Genomic DNA, 19,129 nt, shown 5'->3' on the forward strand with positions numbered 1-19,129 from the left:
CTGCAATAGACCATGGTAAAAAGGTGACGATTTATTGAATGAAGTTCTGGGTTATTCTGGAGGCTGTAGAAGAACTGAGAGTGTGACTGAGGTTTATCTTCTAACTCTGCAACAAAACAGTTGTTTAGGTCAAAACAAGCGGATCAAAGACCCGAAAGTTAATATAAAATATGGTCCAAACCCATTGACTGCTGGAGACCAGCACCCCTCATGACCCCACTTGGGACAAGCGTGTAAAGAAAATGGATGGATGGTCCAAACCCACTAAAGCTGAAATGTGTTGGGTTTTTGAGTGTTTTCTTTTCCAATGAGAATCAATTGAATGAATAAAAAAATTTAACCTTTTCTGTTTTCTCACATTTTCTTTTTACATGTTATTGCTTAAACTGTTTATTTCTTTTACAGATTTTATATGTTTTAAAATTTTATTTTTTTTAATCTATCTTTTTCAGATTTTTATGAATTCGATTTTTCTTAATTTTTTACACATTAAATTATAAAACACAATTTAAAAATGATGACGTTTGTGAAACATAATCTAGAAGGGAAATTTAAAAAAATCACATATAAAATATGTTGGAAACACTAAAAAATATTACATTTGCATAAATATAAAACAAAAAATAAAAACAAAAAATGAAAATCTGGGAAAACAGCAAATTTACTCTTTACTTTTTTTGTCTTGTTTTTTTTTTCTTTTATCAATATGTTTTCAGAATCAGAAATACTTTAATAATCCCAGAGGGAAATTGGTTTTGATACACGCTCCAGAAACAGTTTTATATATGTATATAAATATATATAAAGATATATCTATATATATCTATATATATAGACATATATAAATATAGATATATATACACAACAAACCACACAAGATAATAAAGATATACATATATACACATATAATATATATATATATATATATATATATATATATATATATATATATATATATATATATATATATATATATATATATATGTGTGTGTGTGTGTGTGTGTGTGTGTACAGCTAAATCCAAGTAAAGTGAAAGTGACGTGCAAAAATTGTTTAAGGAATGAACAAAGTTTCTTTTGTGGGTTAGGTTTATTTTCTATTCATTTATTTATTTATTTTCATTTTCAAACATGTTATTTGACAAAAATTCCCCCCATAACCCCCAAACAGCATTCACCAAGTGTATTTTGACCTGAAAAATCATTTAATGTATCTTATATTAGGCTACAAGTTAGGTTCAAATTACTTCATCTTAGTATATTCAAAATATGAGTTCTCGCAATCAATCATTATCGTGTCTCTGCATATTTCATAAAAGTTGGTTTTCATTATGTGAAGAGAGACGGTTTGATTTAATCTCTTAATTGACTCTTTGCTTTTGTTCAGTTTGCAAGAAAACTATTTTTTGTTGTTTGTTGTTTTTGTTGGTTGTATTACTAGACTTCCGCCGACAGAGGTCGCCATCCTCCACAATGCCGTATTTATGACAGGATCGGGAGGCTTCTGGGAAAAAATGGCAGCTTCCTTTTGTTTGTGAGGATTGGCTGCACTGGGAGCGGACATTTAAAGGCGGTGTTCAACGGAAACCCCGGTCTATTTCACACACTGAGGGCTTTTCCTGCCTTTTATTTACTTTCTAGAAGATGGAGAAGAGCGGCAGCATCGACAGTTTGGGCTCCAAACCCTCCTCATCCCGACAACCAAGTGTTGATTCATTGTCCAGGTAGCTAAACCCGTCTCACTTTATCGCTTTGGAATATGGCTAAAACTCCGTTAACTGCTTCTCTGCTGATTTTAGGGACTTCATAAAGGTGCTTAACGTCTCCTAGTTCAGCGTCATATTCATAGGTATCCGCCTGGAGGCTTTTAATCCCAATAATTAAGTCCTAAAGTGTCCCAGGAGCCGGTGTGACAGATCAACTGGGGAGGAGATCAACTGGTTAGAATCTATGCGCACCGCAGATGTTACTGAAGCTAAGGTGGCTGTGTTGATGCCTGGCGAAAAAATATTCCTAACGTAACAAAACTGTTCGCCCAAAAAAATCAACCGACATATCTAATGAATTAATTTCTGTTTTGTTTTGTTTTTTCAGATTAGAATGATGTGGTAAAGAACTTGTATCCTCAGCAAAGCAGATAGTGCAAAGAATCCCACACAGAGAACAGCGTCGCTCACAAGTGTAAAGAAAAAATACAAATTAAAGTCTGTCTCACACTGGAGTGTCATTTCTCCTGTTGAACGATAAGCTATAAATGAAAACCTGTAGCTTGGACGATAAAGTCCGCCCACTTTATAAATTCCTGAATGTAAAAATAAATCCATTAATGAGGCCTGTCATTCAGAATGCACGTGTGTAAGCAGCACATTTTAAAGAAAAACTGACTGCAAACGGAACAACTGGGCTTCTCATCCTTCCAACTATTCCCACTTTATTTTTTGAATATTGACAAAAAGTTATTTTCTTAGATTCAATGCTCTCATATTTCCTTTATTCTGCTGTCTGGACACAAATACAAGTCTCTACTGCGGTGTTGTTTTTTTTAGTGGATCCCAAAACTTTGTCCCGTATGATGAACTCTATCAGGTCACACACCTTTATTTTTATTGCTATTGTGTTCAGTCGGTTCATAATATCCAGTTATGAGTCGATAGCGGGCTGCTGCTGAGCTGGTTTTACTGCCCCATGTGTAAAAGGGGGTAACATGTATTTACTTAGGCGCATTGCAGCTAATAGAATCTGAATCACATACCTGTTGATGCGGAAACTTTACTTTTTCTGTCTTCACAGTAGAATTTAAATCCCAGAGTTCGCAGCTACCGCTGTGGTGTGGGTATGAGTCGCCGTGACTGCTTTATGTTTTATCTTGTAGAAAAATGCAGATAAACGAAGAACTAGATTAATTTGTGACGGGGTCCACAGCACAGCTGTTTGGAGAGATTAGTTGGCTGCGTGGTTGCCCGATCAAAATGCCGCAAATGTAAACAAACGGGTCAGAATAAAGGTTATAATTTATCCTGGCCTAATATCTATCCAACATACTTCTGTTGTCTGTGGATAATGTGAAATATTATGAGTAATTTAAGTTTGGGGATCAAATAAATGAATCGTGAGGATCTGAAAGCGTCAGAATCCGAGTGTCACAGATTAACTTGTGATCCAGCGGGATCTGGAGGAATATGGGCTGTAAAACACTCCATCTCCTGGGATGTTTGGATGTTATTTTCTTATCCTCAGTTAGGCTTATAGCAGGCTACTTTACATTTGTAACTGTTATTGTTGATTATTTTTCTTACCGCAATAACGAACCTGTCATGATGTGTAACCATGTTCAGTCAGCTGTCATCTTATTCCCTTCTATTGTTTTGAGGACGCCACATTATTTGGTTTGCATGCAGAACAACTTTAAATCATTCACGTTTTTCAATTTACTAATTTACAAGTTATTGTTTTGTCAGGTTTTTACTATTAGTCTAAATTGTTTGCTTCACTTGTGCAATTAGAAGGACAAAAAAGCAACCCAGCACAAAACGCTGATTGCGGGGAAATGTTTGTCATTTAAATAATATTATGTTGCCCATCTTTGGAAAATCTGTTAAAATAAAACGAGGGCATAAAGATATCTGTGGAGACGAACCCGCGGTTGAGCTTGCTCTCAACTGCAAGGCGTCTCCTTACCTGCTGAGCTATTGAGACGAACATGCTTTCTGTCTCCACTTGCGATAATCAACCTGTTGCGTGTGTCTGTTTTGCCTGTTGAAGAGCTGGTCTAGATCAACTGGTGACAGTTAATGTTTCCGAGTCCACTGATCGCCTAAAACATGTTGGAATTCCAGAATATCATATATTATTACTATTTTTTCCTTCTTTACTCTTAGATCAGAATGGGGTCACCCCGTTAAGAAATAGTTAGACAGTAAGTTATGCAGCGTAGCTATTAAAAGAGAAAATAATAACCAGACCTTTTTTTCGAACAGATATCTACCGTAAAATCTCCCTGTTTTATTTATTCATTGTTTGGCTGCAGTCAGCTGGAGGCTGTGCTGCTTCTTTTAATGCTTTAGTACAGCAGGTTCTGCATTTTTTCGCCCCGATGCCCAAAATATCACATATATTCACACAATATATAAACTGAATTCAGAGATTTCACCCTTCCCCGCAGCAGTTATGTTATTTTGCTTTGTTCCTGCAACACTTCTTAAACTTTAAAGACATTTACAACTCCTCTGGAATCGAGTTGGACTGTAAGTGATTAGTTTCCCTCCATATAAACAGTCGGCGCTTTTGAGAAAAAAAAAAAGAAAAGAGGAACATTTTATTTTCGCTCGTTTTTTACAAGACATACAGGACGACAGAAAAATGCAGAAAAATACACCGTTAGTTGTTCCCATTGACCTTTTATTGCACTGGCTGTTTTTACTTCTCATACAGCTTTCTGTGGTTTTTCTACTCGGTTCTTTCTCTCATCGCTGAGGCTCTGAAACAAACAGATAAACAACAACAGGACAAGTTCCTCAAATCTCTGTGTGCGGGTTTGGAGAAAACCCTAAAACATGCTATATGCTTTCTTAATGCAATTAAATACCTTGCTGACGGTGACTTCTAAAGATCTCAACGTATTTCGCATCGATCAGATAACAAGATAATTTGTAGTTCTTGGAGTCTACACGCAGCTTACTTCCTGTTTGAGGCGAGGGGTCCTGAAAAGCCCCGCCCACAGACACATCTGCAAAAATTGGCGGTTTTCCAGCTGCCGTCACCAGTTGATCTCCTCCCCAGTTGATCTGTCACACCGGTGGTCAGCGTCAGTTTGGCTCACATCCGTTTCATTTACTGTATTTTTTTGAAACCAGTAAGAAAGACTATTTTTTATTTGATCACATGAAATGAACTAAATGCAAATAAAAACGTAACACACTGATCTACTTAAAGCCGCTCTGTCATTGAGAATACAGCTGGGTTATGTTGACGTTTTTGTCCGGCAGATAATTAGAAAGTTTAGTGGAAGGAAAACCTGTTTGAACAGGGGTTAAATAATATAGATAATTACAGCCTTGAGAGTCTATGGGCAGGGGCTCAGCTAGATGGGGGGCCAGGGGTGGCCTTGGCCCCCCTTAGGCGATCATTGCCCCCCCCCCCTGTGGCCACCCCTATCGTTTTTTCCCTCTAATACAGATAGTTACTGCAGTAATGCTCTGAAGGGAAATGTTCAAACATATTAAACACTTACATTTTTCATATATTAACAATTACTTTACAACAGAAACACTGTGGTTAATGCACATGCACATCAATGTACTAACATTAAAGATGATAAATACAGAATTCATGCTCTTTTCAAAACTAAACTTTGAATTATTTTGGGGGTAAAGATAAAATTATGTGTCTCCACAAGTCATGTAGGAGTCTTCAGTGAAATCAGAGATAAATAACTACTTTAATAATAACTTAAACATTAATTAAATGTGAATATTAGTACATGTAAATATAATTTTTTTTGCACAATGACTATTGATAAAAGTAGTAATGACAATGTAAAAGATGTTCGCCCCAGATCTCAAACCTGAAAGAATTTTATTTACTATACCTTTAATTCAGACAGTATGGATGCTTAAATATCTGCATCTATTTGTGAGCAAAGGCAGTAGGAAAGTATAATAAGTCTTTATTTAGAAAATATGGACTTTGTGGTTGTTCCTGTTTGGCCACCCCTCAATGGGGATGTACTTTTTTCTTCCTCTATCAAGGTGATCAAAATAACATGATGACACATTTTCCCCAAAGTCTCAATACAACAAAAATTAAACTGTTATTAACCAAGCAAAGCATTGACAGCACATGGAGGGACTGACAATAGATGCATGTATCAGATGATGCTAATACAATAAATAAACACTAATATCAGCTGTTCGGTGTATGGGCCTGCCTCTAGAGGTGGTTGTTGGCCTGCAAACCAGGTCAGCAAGGCAAACAATGACCTCAACGACTCCCCATTGCTATGGGGTGGACCTGTTTTTCAATTTGGCATGTTTTCTAAGCCATAACAAGGCTTTTGTTTGTGTCAGTCTATGAGCTTGGAACTCAAACTCTAATCTAATCACTAAACTAGGAGAGGATGTAGGAGGAGAGGATTAAGGAACATACTTTGAGCCAGAGAGGAAGCAGGAACTTCTGTCGGCTCTTTTTACCAGGAGCTAATTGTGTGATTTCCTCATTTCAAATCAATATGTTGAAGTTAATAGTCACTCATAATTAATGTGTGTTTTGTTAATTTTAACAGCATCCAACCTGTGCTATCCAAGATTCCTGTTTATCAAGATCCTAAAGTCTGTGAATACTGAAGTTTGATCCAGTATTTCTGACTGTATAATGATGGGGAGAAATCTTAAACTATTTAAACAAACGAAAGACGGATGCTAACAGCTGGAGTGACACTTCATAATAATGAATAGGAAATCAAGATTTTCCTTGGAATATCAGTAGACTTAGTCTGCCTTGGCTAACCCAGGGTCAGCATGTTTAGGTCCAAAATAACAGAAGTGCTCCTTATTAGCCCCAAAAAGCACAAGACATCGGTTCACCAGGCTGATGAACTCACCAAGAATTGTCACTTATGTCACAACAAAAGATGAAACTCAAGAGACACAGAAGCCAGACATTCTTTGCAGAGTCAGATCATTGTTTGACAAGCTGGGCTTGAAAAACATTTTTGCTGAAAAGTGGCCATGGCTAGTGGTTTTAAAAGTTACTAGCCACTCAGCATTTTACTAGCCACAGTTTTGTTGCTGGGAAATTAGAACTACTATTAAAGTTGACTATGTTGCTAAAGTTCACTTGCATATACGGTACTTAGAAATGTCAATTGCAGTTACAGTAGAATATGAATTTAAGAGATAAAAACTAAACTGGAAAAGAAATGACCAAATGTAAGATGCTTTAGAAGGAAACATGCTTCCAGGATTATCACCTGTTAAAATATCCAAACAAAGAGAGAACAGAAAACTAGCATTTCAGCATGTATGAGTTTTTTAGTTTACTGTTCTTATTCCTCAAAATCAATGGAATTTGGCCCCTAAAAAGAAACAAATGGCAAAAAATGACCAAAAATCATTTGATTTTTGTTAAAATGTATTGGTTGTCTTGGTTAAAATTATTCTAAGATCAGAAAGTAATTTCTTACTTTTCAATTTGAAATTTCAGACTTAAATCATCCTGTTGTCCACTACACTGGATAAGGCAGTCGTGGGTGAGCGGTTAGGGTGTCAGACTTGGATCCCAAAGGTTACCGGTTCGACTCCCGACCCGCCAGGTTGGTGGGGGGAGTAATTAACCAGCGCTCTCCCCCATCCTCCTCCATGACTGAGGTACCCTGAGCATGGTACCGTCCTGCCACACTGCTCCCTTGGGGCGCCATTGAGGGCTGCCCCCTTGCACGGGTGAGGCATAAATGCAATTTCATGGTGTGCAGTGTTCACTTGTGTGCGCTGTGTCACAATGACAATGGGAGTTGGAGGAGTTTCCCAAAGGGCTTTCAATAAGCTATAAAATCGAAGTTGAAATATATGTAGAAAAAAAAAAGAAAGATGGCAAGGTTTTCATTTAGGCCTTAATAGATAGGAAATCACATTAAAAAAGGTTTGGAGGACTTTTTTTTGTTTGTTTTTACTGACCAAGGATTAAATAAGGAATTCTCTCAAGAGGTTTATAGGTGGCTTTAAAAAAGGCGTTTTGATTTAGTCCTAGAAGGATTGTTCATCATCCTACCTCACCTCCAGCTCAGACCCTGGTCTGTCACTGTCCACTGTGGGCAGTGGGGTTTTTTTGGGCAGTGGTTTCTGCTGGGGTAGATTTACAAGCAGTCCTGCCGAATCTGACCGTTTTTGGGGCTTTTCCAAAAATCTATGGTCTCCCCAAGATAATTCAAAAGTTGTCCATAGAGAACAATTTAGCAGCAGTCCTTGATCTTAAGTTTCACCCCTGTTTTAATTTTGAAATGTCGACAGCGAGACCTTGTCAGGAAATGACATGGGGTTACCAGGGGTAACGGAAGATCCAAAGCGAAGGGGCTGGGAGGCTGGTGATTAACTAAATATTAAACAATCGTTCCAGCCACTAAATGAGGTCAACATGCTCAATGTTATATTCAGTATTGACATCTGATGTTATGCCATAACTTTATTTCAGGCAACAAGCCCAACACCAGCATCTGCTGGAATGGTGACATCATCGGCTGCAATAAAATAATAATTCCATCTTAAAAACCAAATCAGCACAAGCGACAGTTTCACTTGCAGAAATGAAGTAGCACTGAAAAAAAAAATGAAAAAATGAAGTACCTTTTTTTAGTTGGGAATAGGTGACCTCTGGGTGGGGTTTCAGCTTCATGCAGCTGAAGCTGCTCCTATTGGATGACGCGGTCCAAGGTGTAAACAGTGCATCTGAAATGCAGAGCAGTGACACGGAGTTCAAGTCTGAGTGCACCTTAAGGGGTGTAAACATTTCTAATCAATGTTTGAATCAATGTTTTATCCTCTGAATTTGTCCTGTCATCTGTTTCCAGTACCTCCACCTCTCGCTCTGACCGCTCCGCCCAGGCCAAACCCCCATCTGCACTGTCCTCCGACTCCGTGTCCACCTCTACAGAGTTCTCCCCGGAGCTCAGGGTTAGTATCCTGCCTTTAGCTTCATAAGACAGAGTTTTCATAGCTAAAGCACAGCTCTCCTCTTTTGTTCTTCCCACAGGTAAAACCCAAAGCTGCTGCCAAGGTACGTCATGGAATTAGCTTCTGAATGTGATACAGAAACTTGAAAAACTCCCACGGAGCAAAAGTTTGTGGTATTATTGTAAAGATGCTCTTTAGCAGCCGTTCTCCTCAATTTCTTGGTCATTTTGGAATCAGTTTTTATTACACAAATGTAATAAAAACCAACTAATAGAAGAAAGCAAACATGCAGGAAATAATTAATAACTTTCCGAATGTAAGTACAATTTCAAAAAGACTAGAGATGCACTGTCCTGATATTAATGTCTGGGACCGTTTGGGTTATACATGTGTTCATACATATCATATATGCTTTAAGAGAGGAGCTGATGACAGTTTAATTTGTTAAAGAAAAGCTTCTCTTATAATTGTTTTTGATGTATGTTAGTTGTGCATTTTTAGGCAGAAACTGCATGTAACGCTCTCAGGCCTTTAGTAGGTTAAGAAAAACTTCAGATTCTAGTTATAAAAAAAGTCATCATCACCCTGTCTCCTCAGAACTGTAAGTTTGGATCTGAGAGGAAGGGACTGCCTGACATTCAGTGGTTTTGTTTCAGAAGGCGCACAGAGACTCGGATAAAGAAGAACCACAGTTGCTTCCGAATGAAACTGTGCAAGATATGGGTAATTTTCTCTTTTATTTATGGCTTGGACAACGCACCATGCTGTAAATCCAATTGTACTTTCTAAAATTCATGATCATGTCCATAATTTTTCCCCAGCGCATGATATCACCTATTTCTGTCCTTTTACTGGAGCGCTGAGGGGAACCGTGATGGTCACCAACTATAGGCTGTTCTTTAAGTCCATGGACAGGGTACGTGTTTGCAATGCTAAGGATAAAAGTTTGGTCCTTTGAAAATGACGAATCATGTTGTTTATTTAGGAGCCGGGGTTTATGTTGGACCTGCCTCTCGGAGTTGTAAGCCGTGTGGAAAAAATCGGAAATGCTTCGAGCCGTAATGATGTGTCCTATGGAGTAGTTTGCAAGGTGAATATGCTGGTGAAATTGTATGGAAAGAAATTTGTTCCAATATTATTTAAAAAATGAACACATTTTTAAAAAGAAAAGTTAAAGAAAAAAAAAATTACTTTGAAAATCTTCTCAATAGAAAAACAGGTTTTAAATCCTTTTTTAATGTTTATGCAAATGTTTAACCAATATAAGAACAGTTTGCTGCTTTTTTTTTATTAATCTTTTTTAAATATATTTAAAAAACATATTCTGAAAAAATCAAGTCTAAAAATTATTTGAAAAGAAATAAATGTGAAAGAGACAATTTAGGGACTAAAATAAAAAAGAAGCCTTAAAATAATCTACAAAATTTACATTTCAAAAACCTAAAAGCATAGTATATTTAAATAATAAAAAATTAATCAGAAAAAAATGTACATTTCCAAAATAAACTAAAAAAAAAAAGAAATGTAAAAAAAAAAAAATCACATTTGAAAAATATTTAAAAAAAAATCCGAATATACAAATTCAAAAATTGGAAAATAGCAGACTAAATATGTTGCTTAAACTTTTGCATCTTCATTGTAAATTATTCCCAAAACATTTTATAATGGGAAGAAGTTTTTAAAAGTTAAATTTTTTAAACTCGTTTTCTTCAAATTCCCTTTGTGAAATGTCTTCTTGCTTGAAGCCAACTTTCCGCTTGACCTGCTGCTCTGCCATTTTGCAGGATATGCGGAATCTACGATTTGCTCACAAACACTTGGAGGACACGTTGAAGAAATCGGTTTTTGAGGTTCTGATGAAGTTTGCGTTCCCCGTGTCCAACGGGCTGGTGAGTCACTCTCAAACTCCCTGCTGCTGTTGTTGCCATCACCCCACCACACAGAACGGCTGATTTATCTCTCCTCCTCACCTCACAGCAAATCTTTGCCTTTGAATACGGGCAAGTTTTCCCTGAAAATGGATGGAAAGTTTATGATCCCATATCGGAGTACAAAAGACAAGTAAGGTCCAGGATCTTTAGTCTAAACATTTAGCCGGATCTTACAGGAAGCATTTTTACAGCCATCGTTCTTTATTTATTTTTTTTTTTTTTTTCAGGGTATACCAAATGAAAGCTGGAGGATAACAAAAGTAAATGATCAGTTTGAGCTGTGTGATACGTACCCGTCCACCCTGGTGGTTCCAGTCAACATCCCAGATGAGGAGCTGAAGAGAGTGGCAGCTTTTAGAGCAAAGGGCAGGATCCCTGTAAGTATTCTATCCTCAATGTGGTCGTATTTCTCTTTCTGGCTCGGCTGATGTTCTCCTGAACTCTGCATGGTCAGGTGCTGTCATGGATCCATCCAGAGAGCCAGGCCACGGTGACACGCTGCAGCCAGCCGATGGTCGGGGTGAACGGGAAGCGCAGCAAAGAGGACGAGAAATACCTGCAGACCATCATGGATGCCAATGCTCAGTCCCACAAACTCTTTATCTTTGATGCCAGACCAAGCGTCAACGCTGCTGCCAACAAGGTCAGCTTTAAAGGTCTCTAACTAAATGGATGGGATTAGAGCTGCAAACAGGCTAAACTGCCAGCAGAATGTAACAACTGATTTTACTCAAAAAGGCAGTTGGTATTATGAAACAATAATTTTACAAAACAAATCATAAGTAATTTTATGCACTTTTTCATTAACAGAAAAGATGATACAGAATCTAAGAATTTTCTCTCCTGATATAGAAATGTAGGGAAAGAGATATTCTATATAAATATATCAAAGTTAAAGGCTCATAATTAGTTCTTCTAATGTGGTTGGATATTTACTATGAAAACTGTAGAAAATCTGGTCTTTCATTTCAAAATTTTCATTGAGTGGAAAAACATTACATATTAATGAATATTAGATCTTTTTTTTTTTTTTTTTTTTACAAAATAACCAGTGGCACAGATGTTTAGCTTCAGGTAATCATATTACACTAACTAAAGCAGCTTGACTTAGTTTCGTTATTCGCTTTTTTAAGCCTTCCAAAGTCGACTAAAGACATGAATGGGATTAATATTGCTTTTGGCACAGTGGGATAATAATTTGTTCTGAGATGAATTTTTATTTATTTATTTTCCATCCTGGAAGAAAGTCACTTCCCTTATTTGTGACTCCGCCTCTACCCTGTCTGAGTGCCTTCCTTTTAATTGTGTTACTTTATCAAGCAATTTAGGCTTGTTTTTAGGGTGAGCAAAGTTCCTGACCTGTTCATATTTTCATGACTTGGATCAGACATTTCCAAAGTTGGTCCTCGAGAGCCATTGTCCTGCAGGTATTAGAGGTTTCCTTGCTTCAGCATAGCTGATTAACAGAGGTTTGCTGAACTGCTATCATCAGAAGTAGCTGAGCTGAAGCAGGAAAGCATTAAATGCTTGTAGGACAGGGACCCTCGAGGACCGACTTTAGTCATGCCTGAAAGACATAGTCTAAAAAAGAAAAATTTCTATTTAAAAAAAAATCCTGTCTTAAAATTTGTATTATTTTTTTGTTATCTTATGCAGGTAAGTTAGTTAAACGTCAGTTTATACACCTAACTTCAGCCAATCATATATCAACGGTCATCTGTCAAATTTTATTTATATGTCGCAGCTAATATACGCAACAGTTGACATAAGAAATAAGAATCATTTAATCACTGAGTTCTGTCCCAGTGTTCAGATGGACGTCTGTCTTCGGCAGGCGTAGAGCTAACAGAACTGGCAGCGTTGCGAGGCGAGGGCTCAAACATGTCCAGCTGTAGGCCTTCTACACCAAATCAAGCTTCTGCTGCCGTAACATCCTCTTCCACAACATCTTCGTCCCCGCGTTCCTCCTCTAAATAAAAAATGTATGACGGAAGAGACTTATCCATGACCTCCGACACAAAACTCTCCTCCTCTTGCATGTTTCTGCTGTCCATAGCGTTCCTTGACAGTGTTGTTGCTAAGTGCTACTTGGTCTCAATGTAATTTCCCATTGGGAACCTGCCAGCACTAAGTTGCTAACTGGTTAGCAAGATGTTTCCGAGACACCGGCCACAACCAAACTTATTTGCGAACCTTCTGCCACAACAATCCCACCACCTTGATAAACGACCAATCACATTCACTTTATTCACAAGTCGGGCATCACTCGAGAGAATTCGGAAATGCAACCGTTTGGAACAGCCGCTTCCCCATCACTTTAAGTAGATACTGTCGCGCTCGGTTGGGCAGGTGCAGTGCAGTCAAGGTAGGTGCTTTCTGGAGGGGAGGAGCTAACACAGCCATACATAGATCAGTCATGGCAACTTGTTTTCATGGACAGGAGGCGCTGCAGCTCAGAGAGGAACATTATGCAAACTGCTCAGACATGCATGAATCAAGTACTCCTAGAGTGAAGGTTTTTCACATTTTTTTCTTTCCAAGAACATTGGAACAAATTTCTCTCCACACTAAAAATTAAACATTGAGCTTTCTGAGGAAAATTTGGTTGGTGAGCGAAAGAATTAGAGGTCATTAACCCTCTTTAGGTCAGAAATGGGGGTAGGTTTTGTCTTTGTAATTATTTGGATGCCAATGTTTTCCTTGTTTTTGCAGATGAAAGGCGGTGGCTTTGAAAGCGAGGATGCATATCAGAACGCTGAGCTTGTGTTCTTGGACATCCACAATATTCACGTCATGAGGGAGTCTCTCCGTAAACTGAAAGATGTAGTTTACCCCAACATTGAGGACTCCCACTGGCTGTCCAACCTGGAGTCAACCCACTGGCTGGAGCACATCAAGGTGGGCGGCATCAACGACGCCACTCCTACATTTCTCCGGCCTCTCTGTGTTTATATTTCCGCTTGTTTTGCAGTTGATCCTGGCTGGAGCGCTGAGGATCGCAGACAAGGTGGAGTCCGGGAAGACGTCTGTGGTGGTGCACTGCAGCGACGGCTGGGACAGGACCACCCAGCTCACCGCCCTGTCCATGCTCATGCTGGACGGCTACTACAGAACCATCCGCGGATTCGAGGTCTTGCTGGAGAAAGAGTGGCTGAGTTTTGGGCATCGCTTCCAGCTGGTAAAATAAACCCTAATTTAGTCAGTTTGTTAGAAATATTTCCAAGTTGCAGTTCAGAAACACAACCGACCGTCCTGATTTTGGTTCTGTCAGCGGATCGGTCATGGCGACAAAAACCACACAGACGCAGACCGCTCGCCTGTTTTCATCCAGTTCATCGACTGCGTGTGGCAGCTGACCCGACAGGCAAGTCAAAGATGACCGCCTCAGACATTTACAGAAGAAGAAAATTTATGGAGTGAAATTTGTTCCATTATTGTTGCAAGCAAGATAACACGTATTACGGATGAAAATGAAAAAAATTGAGTTTTACTGATAGCATTCCTTTTCAACTTGCATTTTAGCTGCCAAATTCTCTCCACCTCAATCCCAATACAATAAAATGCTAATGTCAAGCTGACCAATAGAAATTAGTCTTTGCTCTTAGAAATGTAGTGTGTATGTAATTTTGCTCAGAGAATGTGATCTGGAAAATGCTTAAAATAAAAAAAAACATGTACAAAAAGAATAATTTTTAAAAATAGATTTGAGAAAGCAGAAAAGTTACACTCATTTTTTTTTTTTTTTTTTATCAAATATTATTTTTCAATGTTTTCAAGGTAGAGAGCAATTTGAAAAGAATAGTAAAGAAATAAATTAAAAATTAAAACATGAAAAAATAGAAAAAAAATTTGGATTAAAAAATCTGAGAATACAGTTAAGTTAATTGTAAAAACTATTTTAATAGAATATAATTTCTGGATTGCGGTTTTCTCAAATGTGCATTGGCAAAACATGTTTCTTGCTTGAAACAATATTGGAACAAATTTCCCCCCCATTTAAAAAATACCCTTAAGATAATTAGAATTTGTTTTTTTCTGTAGTTTCCTGCAGCATTTGAATTTAATGAGTACTTCCTGGTAACCATCCTGGATCACCTGTACAGCTGCCTGTTTGGGACATTTCTGTGTAACAGTGAACAGCAAAGGTTGAAGGAGGTGAGCGCCGTTTGTTTCTCCGATTTCTTTGTTTTAACAGATGTTATTCTTGTGTAGCCACCAGAAGCATATATTTTCTCACTTCAAATGTATATTAGGTTTTCTGAGAAACTGGTTTTATTGTGGCTTTAATGGTGAAGAAATGGTAAACTTATCTTTTTATCTTTCTTTTATTTGACATTTCATGGGATCCATACTGAAAGTGTACGAACACCAAACACCTGAAAATGGTGTACACACTCTGCCTCAAACTTGCTGCATAAGGCTCCACCTCATCTGCACCACAGGAACTTCATTGTGTATTTAGTGGTTACCAATGGCAACTGAAGAGAGGAGGGCAGAAAAACATAATTTAGAGAGTCAGATACATATGTTTGGTAGCTGCAGTAAATAAAAGGAAGCGATATTAATGACACCTTCAGAGTCTGAAGTGATAGAATTATATTAGTTATTTCCACCAAGCCTCCGTCCTGATGGTGTTCAGATCGTATTTGAGCCTAAATAGAATTTCTGCAAAGGGGCAAGGAGAGATGAACAGATGTGACGCCATCTTCTGGCAGAGCCACAGAACCATCAAAAAGCCAGATGGAGACAATTGAGGCAGCCACCTATTAAGGCTGATTTATACTTCGAAACTAGATCATCTGTGAAGGTGTCGCTGTGAACGCAGAGACATCCCGGCCCCCTCCACAGATTCGCTGCTGCACCTCTCCAAAATTGTAGGTGACCGCAGACGGTGCCGCAGGCAGGAGCCCTCTGACTGGTGAAATCTGCATCAACTCTACACTATGCGTATCTCTTGTTTGATACCCTACCGACTTGTTTTGTTTGTATGACCGCCATTGCAGTAAACGACACATGAAGATGCACTAGCTAGAAGAGCGAGGTGCGCGAAAACCAAGGGACCCTTTTTCCAACTGGATCCCTGCTCTTTTTCGCCCTCATATCCGTCCGTTGTCGGGCAAACTTGCCCCCATTTTTCACTGCCTCGGCCGTATCTAGACCCACAGCTAGTTCGTGAGTTTCCCCTTTTGCGTTGCGGCGGGCAATAACATAGCGCAGGCCACGCTTCAATATTGAGCATAAATCAAAAATGTCTGCTTCATACATGCGACAAGCACTGTGGATTTGGATCCATTTAAGTCCATCTATGGTTCAAGCTTCATAGGAAGTGAAATCAAAACATTGGAGAGGAAGCAGCAGAATCTGAAGGACAAAGCAGATAAGATGCAGATGTTATGATTTTGTTTTTACTTTTTATTTTAAAGGAGATTCCCAAGAGGACAATCTCACTGTGGTCCTACATCAACAGCCAGCTGGAAGAGTTCACCAACCCCATGTATGTGAACTATTCCAACCAGGTACTGTTCCCTGTTGTCAGCTTACGCCACCTGGAGCTTTGGGTCGGCTACTACATCCGCTGGAACCCTCGCATGAAACCGCAGGTACGTCATAAAATCTTCTTTTAATTCAAAGGCCTCTAGCCTCCTCCATCGTTCCAGAGGTTAAAACCATCTACCTCCTCCTCCTTTTTTTCTGTCGTCTGTTAGGAACCGATTCACCAGCGCTACAAGGAGCTTCTAGCGAAGCGAGCCGAGCTTCAGAGGAGAGTGGACGAGTTGCAGCGGGAGGTGACAAACCGCTCCGTGTCATCGTCCTCAGAGAGGGCGGGCTCGCCCACTCGCTCCATCACTCCTGTGCAGACCATGGTTTGACTCTATTCTGACTGGAGGCACAGCCCTGCCTGGGGGGTGCAGATCAGTGTCACAACTGGAAGCAAGTAGGACCTGGGTGTCCTCTTTAGGGGTTTGATGCACTACCACTGAATGTTCAAACAGGCGGGCTTCTGACATCATTGGACTGGAGCCATATGTAATAAACTCGTCCTCTGACGTAGGTGGACATGTGAATGAAACGAGGAAGGACTCGGATGCCTGTTGACACACCTACAATTTAACTACACTAATCATTCACGAGTTAAATTTTTATGCCTTATATGCTTCATAGGAACACACTTCTCTTTATATCTTGAAACACAGCAGCTGACAGTTTGGGAACATTATGAGTGCTGCAAAAAAAAGGTAGATGGGGCAAAAAGCAAAGCAGTGGTTTTGTAGTTTTATTTCCAAGCTGTAGCTCTAGAGAGATGATACTACACTGCAAAAGCTCATTTCTAAATAAATAAGGGTCTTACAGTGTATTAACCTTTATTTGAGCAGGTAATTAAGATGATCAACCAGTGGAAGGAGTATTTTTGCCCTTAAAATTCAATGATTAGATTTTATGTATTTGAAATAGATTTTTTTTTTCTTTTAAACCTAAAACAATCTATTTCATTGTTTTTCTTACTTGCCTGATCAGAGGGATCAAGGGAAAATCCACTTATTCCAAGGGAAATTCTCTTATTTATCATTTAGTTGTTGCAGTGTGACATTCTGAACATTTTTAAAAAGGTTCATCTACATTAATTGATTATTTTTACTGGAAAAATGTCCATCTAACCAAGTCCAACTGTCTTAGGTCGAGCCAAAAATCTTTTTCGCCTTTCTTTTTTTATATATATATTTCCAATAAAAAAAGCGGACTATGTTAGATTATTGATCTTATTTTGATCAAATTCTACTCAAAATTAGTATAAAACTCTGCCAGTGTGGTGAGACACTGGTATTTCAAGAAATCTTAGCAAGTTTGGTTGTCTTACTGCACTGGAAGAATATTAAACATGTTATGAGTAGAACTTTCTTCAAATAAAATTAATAATCAAACAGGAACTTTTAGGCTTAATTGGAGATTGTAAGACCTGGTCAGAGACTTTGCAGTGTTTAGCTTGTTGTAAACAAACATCTGTTATACTTTTAGAACAGATATAATCTATACATTCCTTTTACTGAGCAGTTTAACTTCTGAAAGTTTAAATTCTTCTAAGAAGCTAATATTATTTATTATCTCTTTGTTTGAACTTTGTATTTCTAAGCAACCTATCTCTATGCTAAAAAAAATCTAAAAATAAGTATAAGATTTATTAGATTAGTGTATTTACTCCTCATTCCAGCAGGTACATAAAACAAGATAAATAAGACTTGGATTTAATGATAATTGTACTTATTTTTATTCAACCATTTGCTGTTTGGGCTCCTAATTCAATGTTCTCTGGATGATATCACTAAATCACTTTACTGCAAATACTATCACTTTACTGCAAAATATGCAACAATTTCAGCTCAATTTTTTCGATAAATGGAATATAATAATTAAAATCTGTGCCTTTTTTGGATAAAATAAAACAAGCATGCACAGATCATAAATAAATAAATAAAAAAAACATTGTTAGCATTGTTTTTCTGCATATGTGCAACACTTGCATGAAACACTAATCAGCTTCATAGTTTTTTCCTTCCATTTAAACTGGTCAAATGTTAATGGTTTAGTTAAAAGACCCAGTAGTACTAGCAAGTATCCTCTAGTTGTAAAAAGTGCCTTTCATGGTGAAATAAGGAAGGTTTTCTGGAGTTGAATGTTTAGTGGGATTCACACTGTTACGTTTATGTTGTAGCTCTTAAATGTTCTAAACTTATTAAAATTTCTCTGTTTTTGTTTTTTTATTTAACTGTATGTTAATCTGTGTCTACATGTGTATCTCTAATGTCACTGATCATTGTCCCATTTTAAATGTACAGCTATTAAAGTCATACTCTTCCACACCTTTCCCTTTGCTCTATGCACGACTACTTTAATTCATTTTTTTCCCCACCTGCATATTCAACTTTACTGTTGGATGTCAAACTGCATTAAACTATTTAATAAAATTCATGCTTGCATTTCTTCATTGAAATTGGACAGGAGAACGATCCCGGGGAATCCCTGTGATCCAGAAACACCGATTGTACGGAGTGGAATTTGGTCCATAATTGTTGCAGCAAAGGACACGTTTTGTTAACGGAAATTGATATATGTAGCCTATATGTATATATATATATTTTTTATTCATATTTGGTTCTCACCTGCAACTACATTTTTGTAAAGATTTGAATAAAGTTAAAAGAAAATAAACCGTAGCTATTTTAGCTACGTTTTATTATGCATACAAATTTTTTAGAAGTCCAAATTTTATTGCCTTTTATAAAGAACTGTTCTACTCATCACTAAAACACATGAAATAGACTGCTGTTAAATTCTTGAAGATAGGGGAGATAGGGAAAATTGTCAAATAGAAAATCACTGAACATTACTGATGCTGTTTATTTCATCCTTTATTCATCAGCCTGCTTTGTGTTTATATGGCTTATTTGTCACAATTCTTGTATCTTTATTTTTATGTTGTTCGAAAATTAAAAAACAGAAAAATCTATTGAAGTCCTGGATCTTTTAAAACATTTTTAAG

At 37.8% G+C, this 19,129-nt stretch overlaps 1 protein-coding gene and 1 long non-coding RNA gene across 2 annotated transcripts; one reads left to right on the forward strand and one right to left on the reverse strand.

The window, feature by feature from the left end:
* The first annotated feature begins 1,484 nt into the window (after positions 1–1,484).
* mtmr2 (myotubularin related protein 2) lies at positions 1,485–18,554 on the forward strand. Its single transcript, XM_038294560.1, has 16 exons — positions 1,485–1,723; positions 8,560–8,662; positions 8,742–8,765; positions 9,319–9,385; positions 9,484–9,578; positions 9,648–9,752; positions 10,447–10,551; positions 10,640–10,723; positions 10,821–10,970; positions 11,048–11,236; positions 13,306–13,491; positions 13,565–13,771; positions 13,865–13,957; positions 14,635–14,748; positions 16,017–16,193; positions 16,299–18,554. Exons 1-16 carry the CDS (start codon positions 1,644–1,646, stop codon positions 16,461–16,463), a joined length of 1,944 nt encoding a protein of 647 aa, XP_038150488.1. The 5' UTR covers positions 1,485–1,643; the 3' UTR covers positions 16,464–18,554.
* LOC119789601 lies at positions 4,377–4,714 on the reverse strand. The gene is made up of 2 exons (XR_005281607.1): positions 4,585–4,714; positions 4,377–4,476 (listed from the first exon to the last, which is right to left on the reverse strand). It is a non-coding gene; the product is annotated as an uncharacterized LOC119789601 (long non-coding RNA).
* Positions 18,555–19,129: the final 575 nt, after the last annotated feature.

This window comes from Cyprinodon tularosa, unplaced genomic scaffold (assembly GCF_016077235.1).
Source record: "Cyprinodon tularosa strain WSP-4 unplaced genomic scaffold, ASM1607723v1 ctg341, whole genome shotgun sequence".
NCBI classification, from domain to species: domain Eukaryota; kingdom Metazoa; phylum Chordata; class Actinopteri; order Cyprinodontiformes; family Cyprinodontidae; genus Cyprinodon; species Cyprinodon tularosa.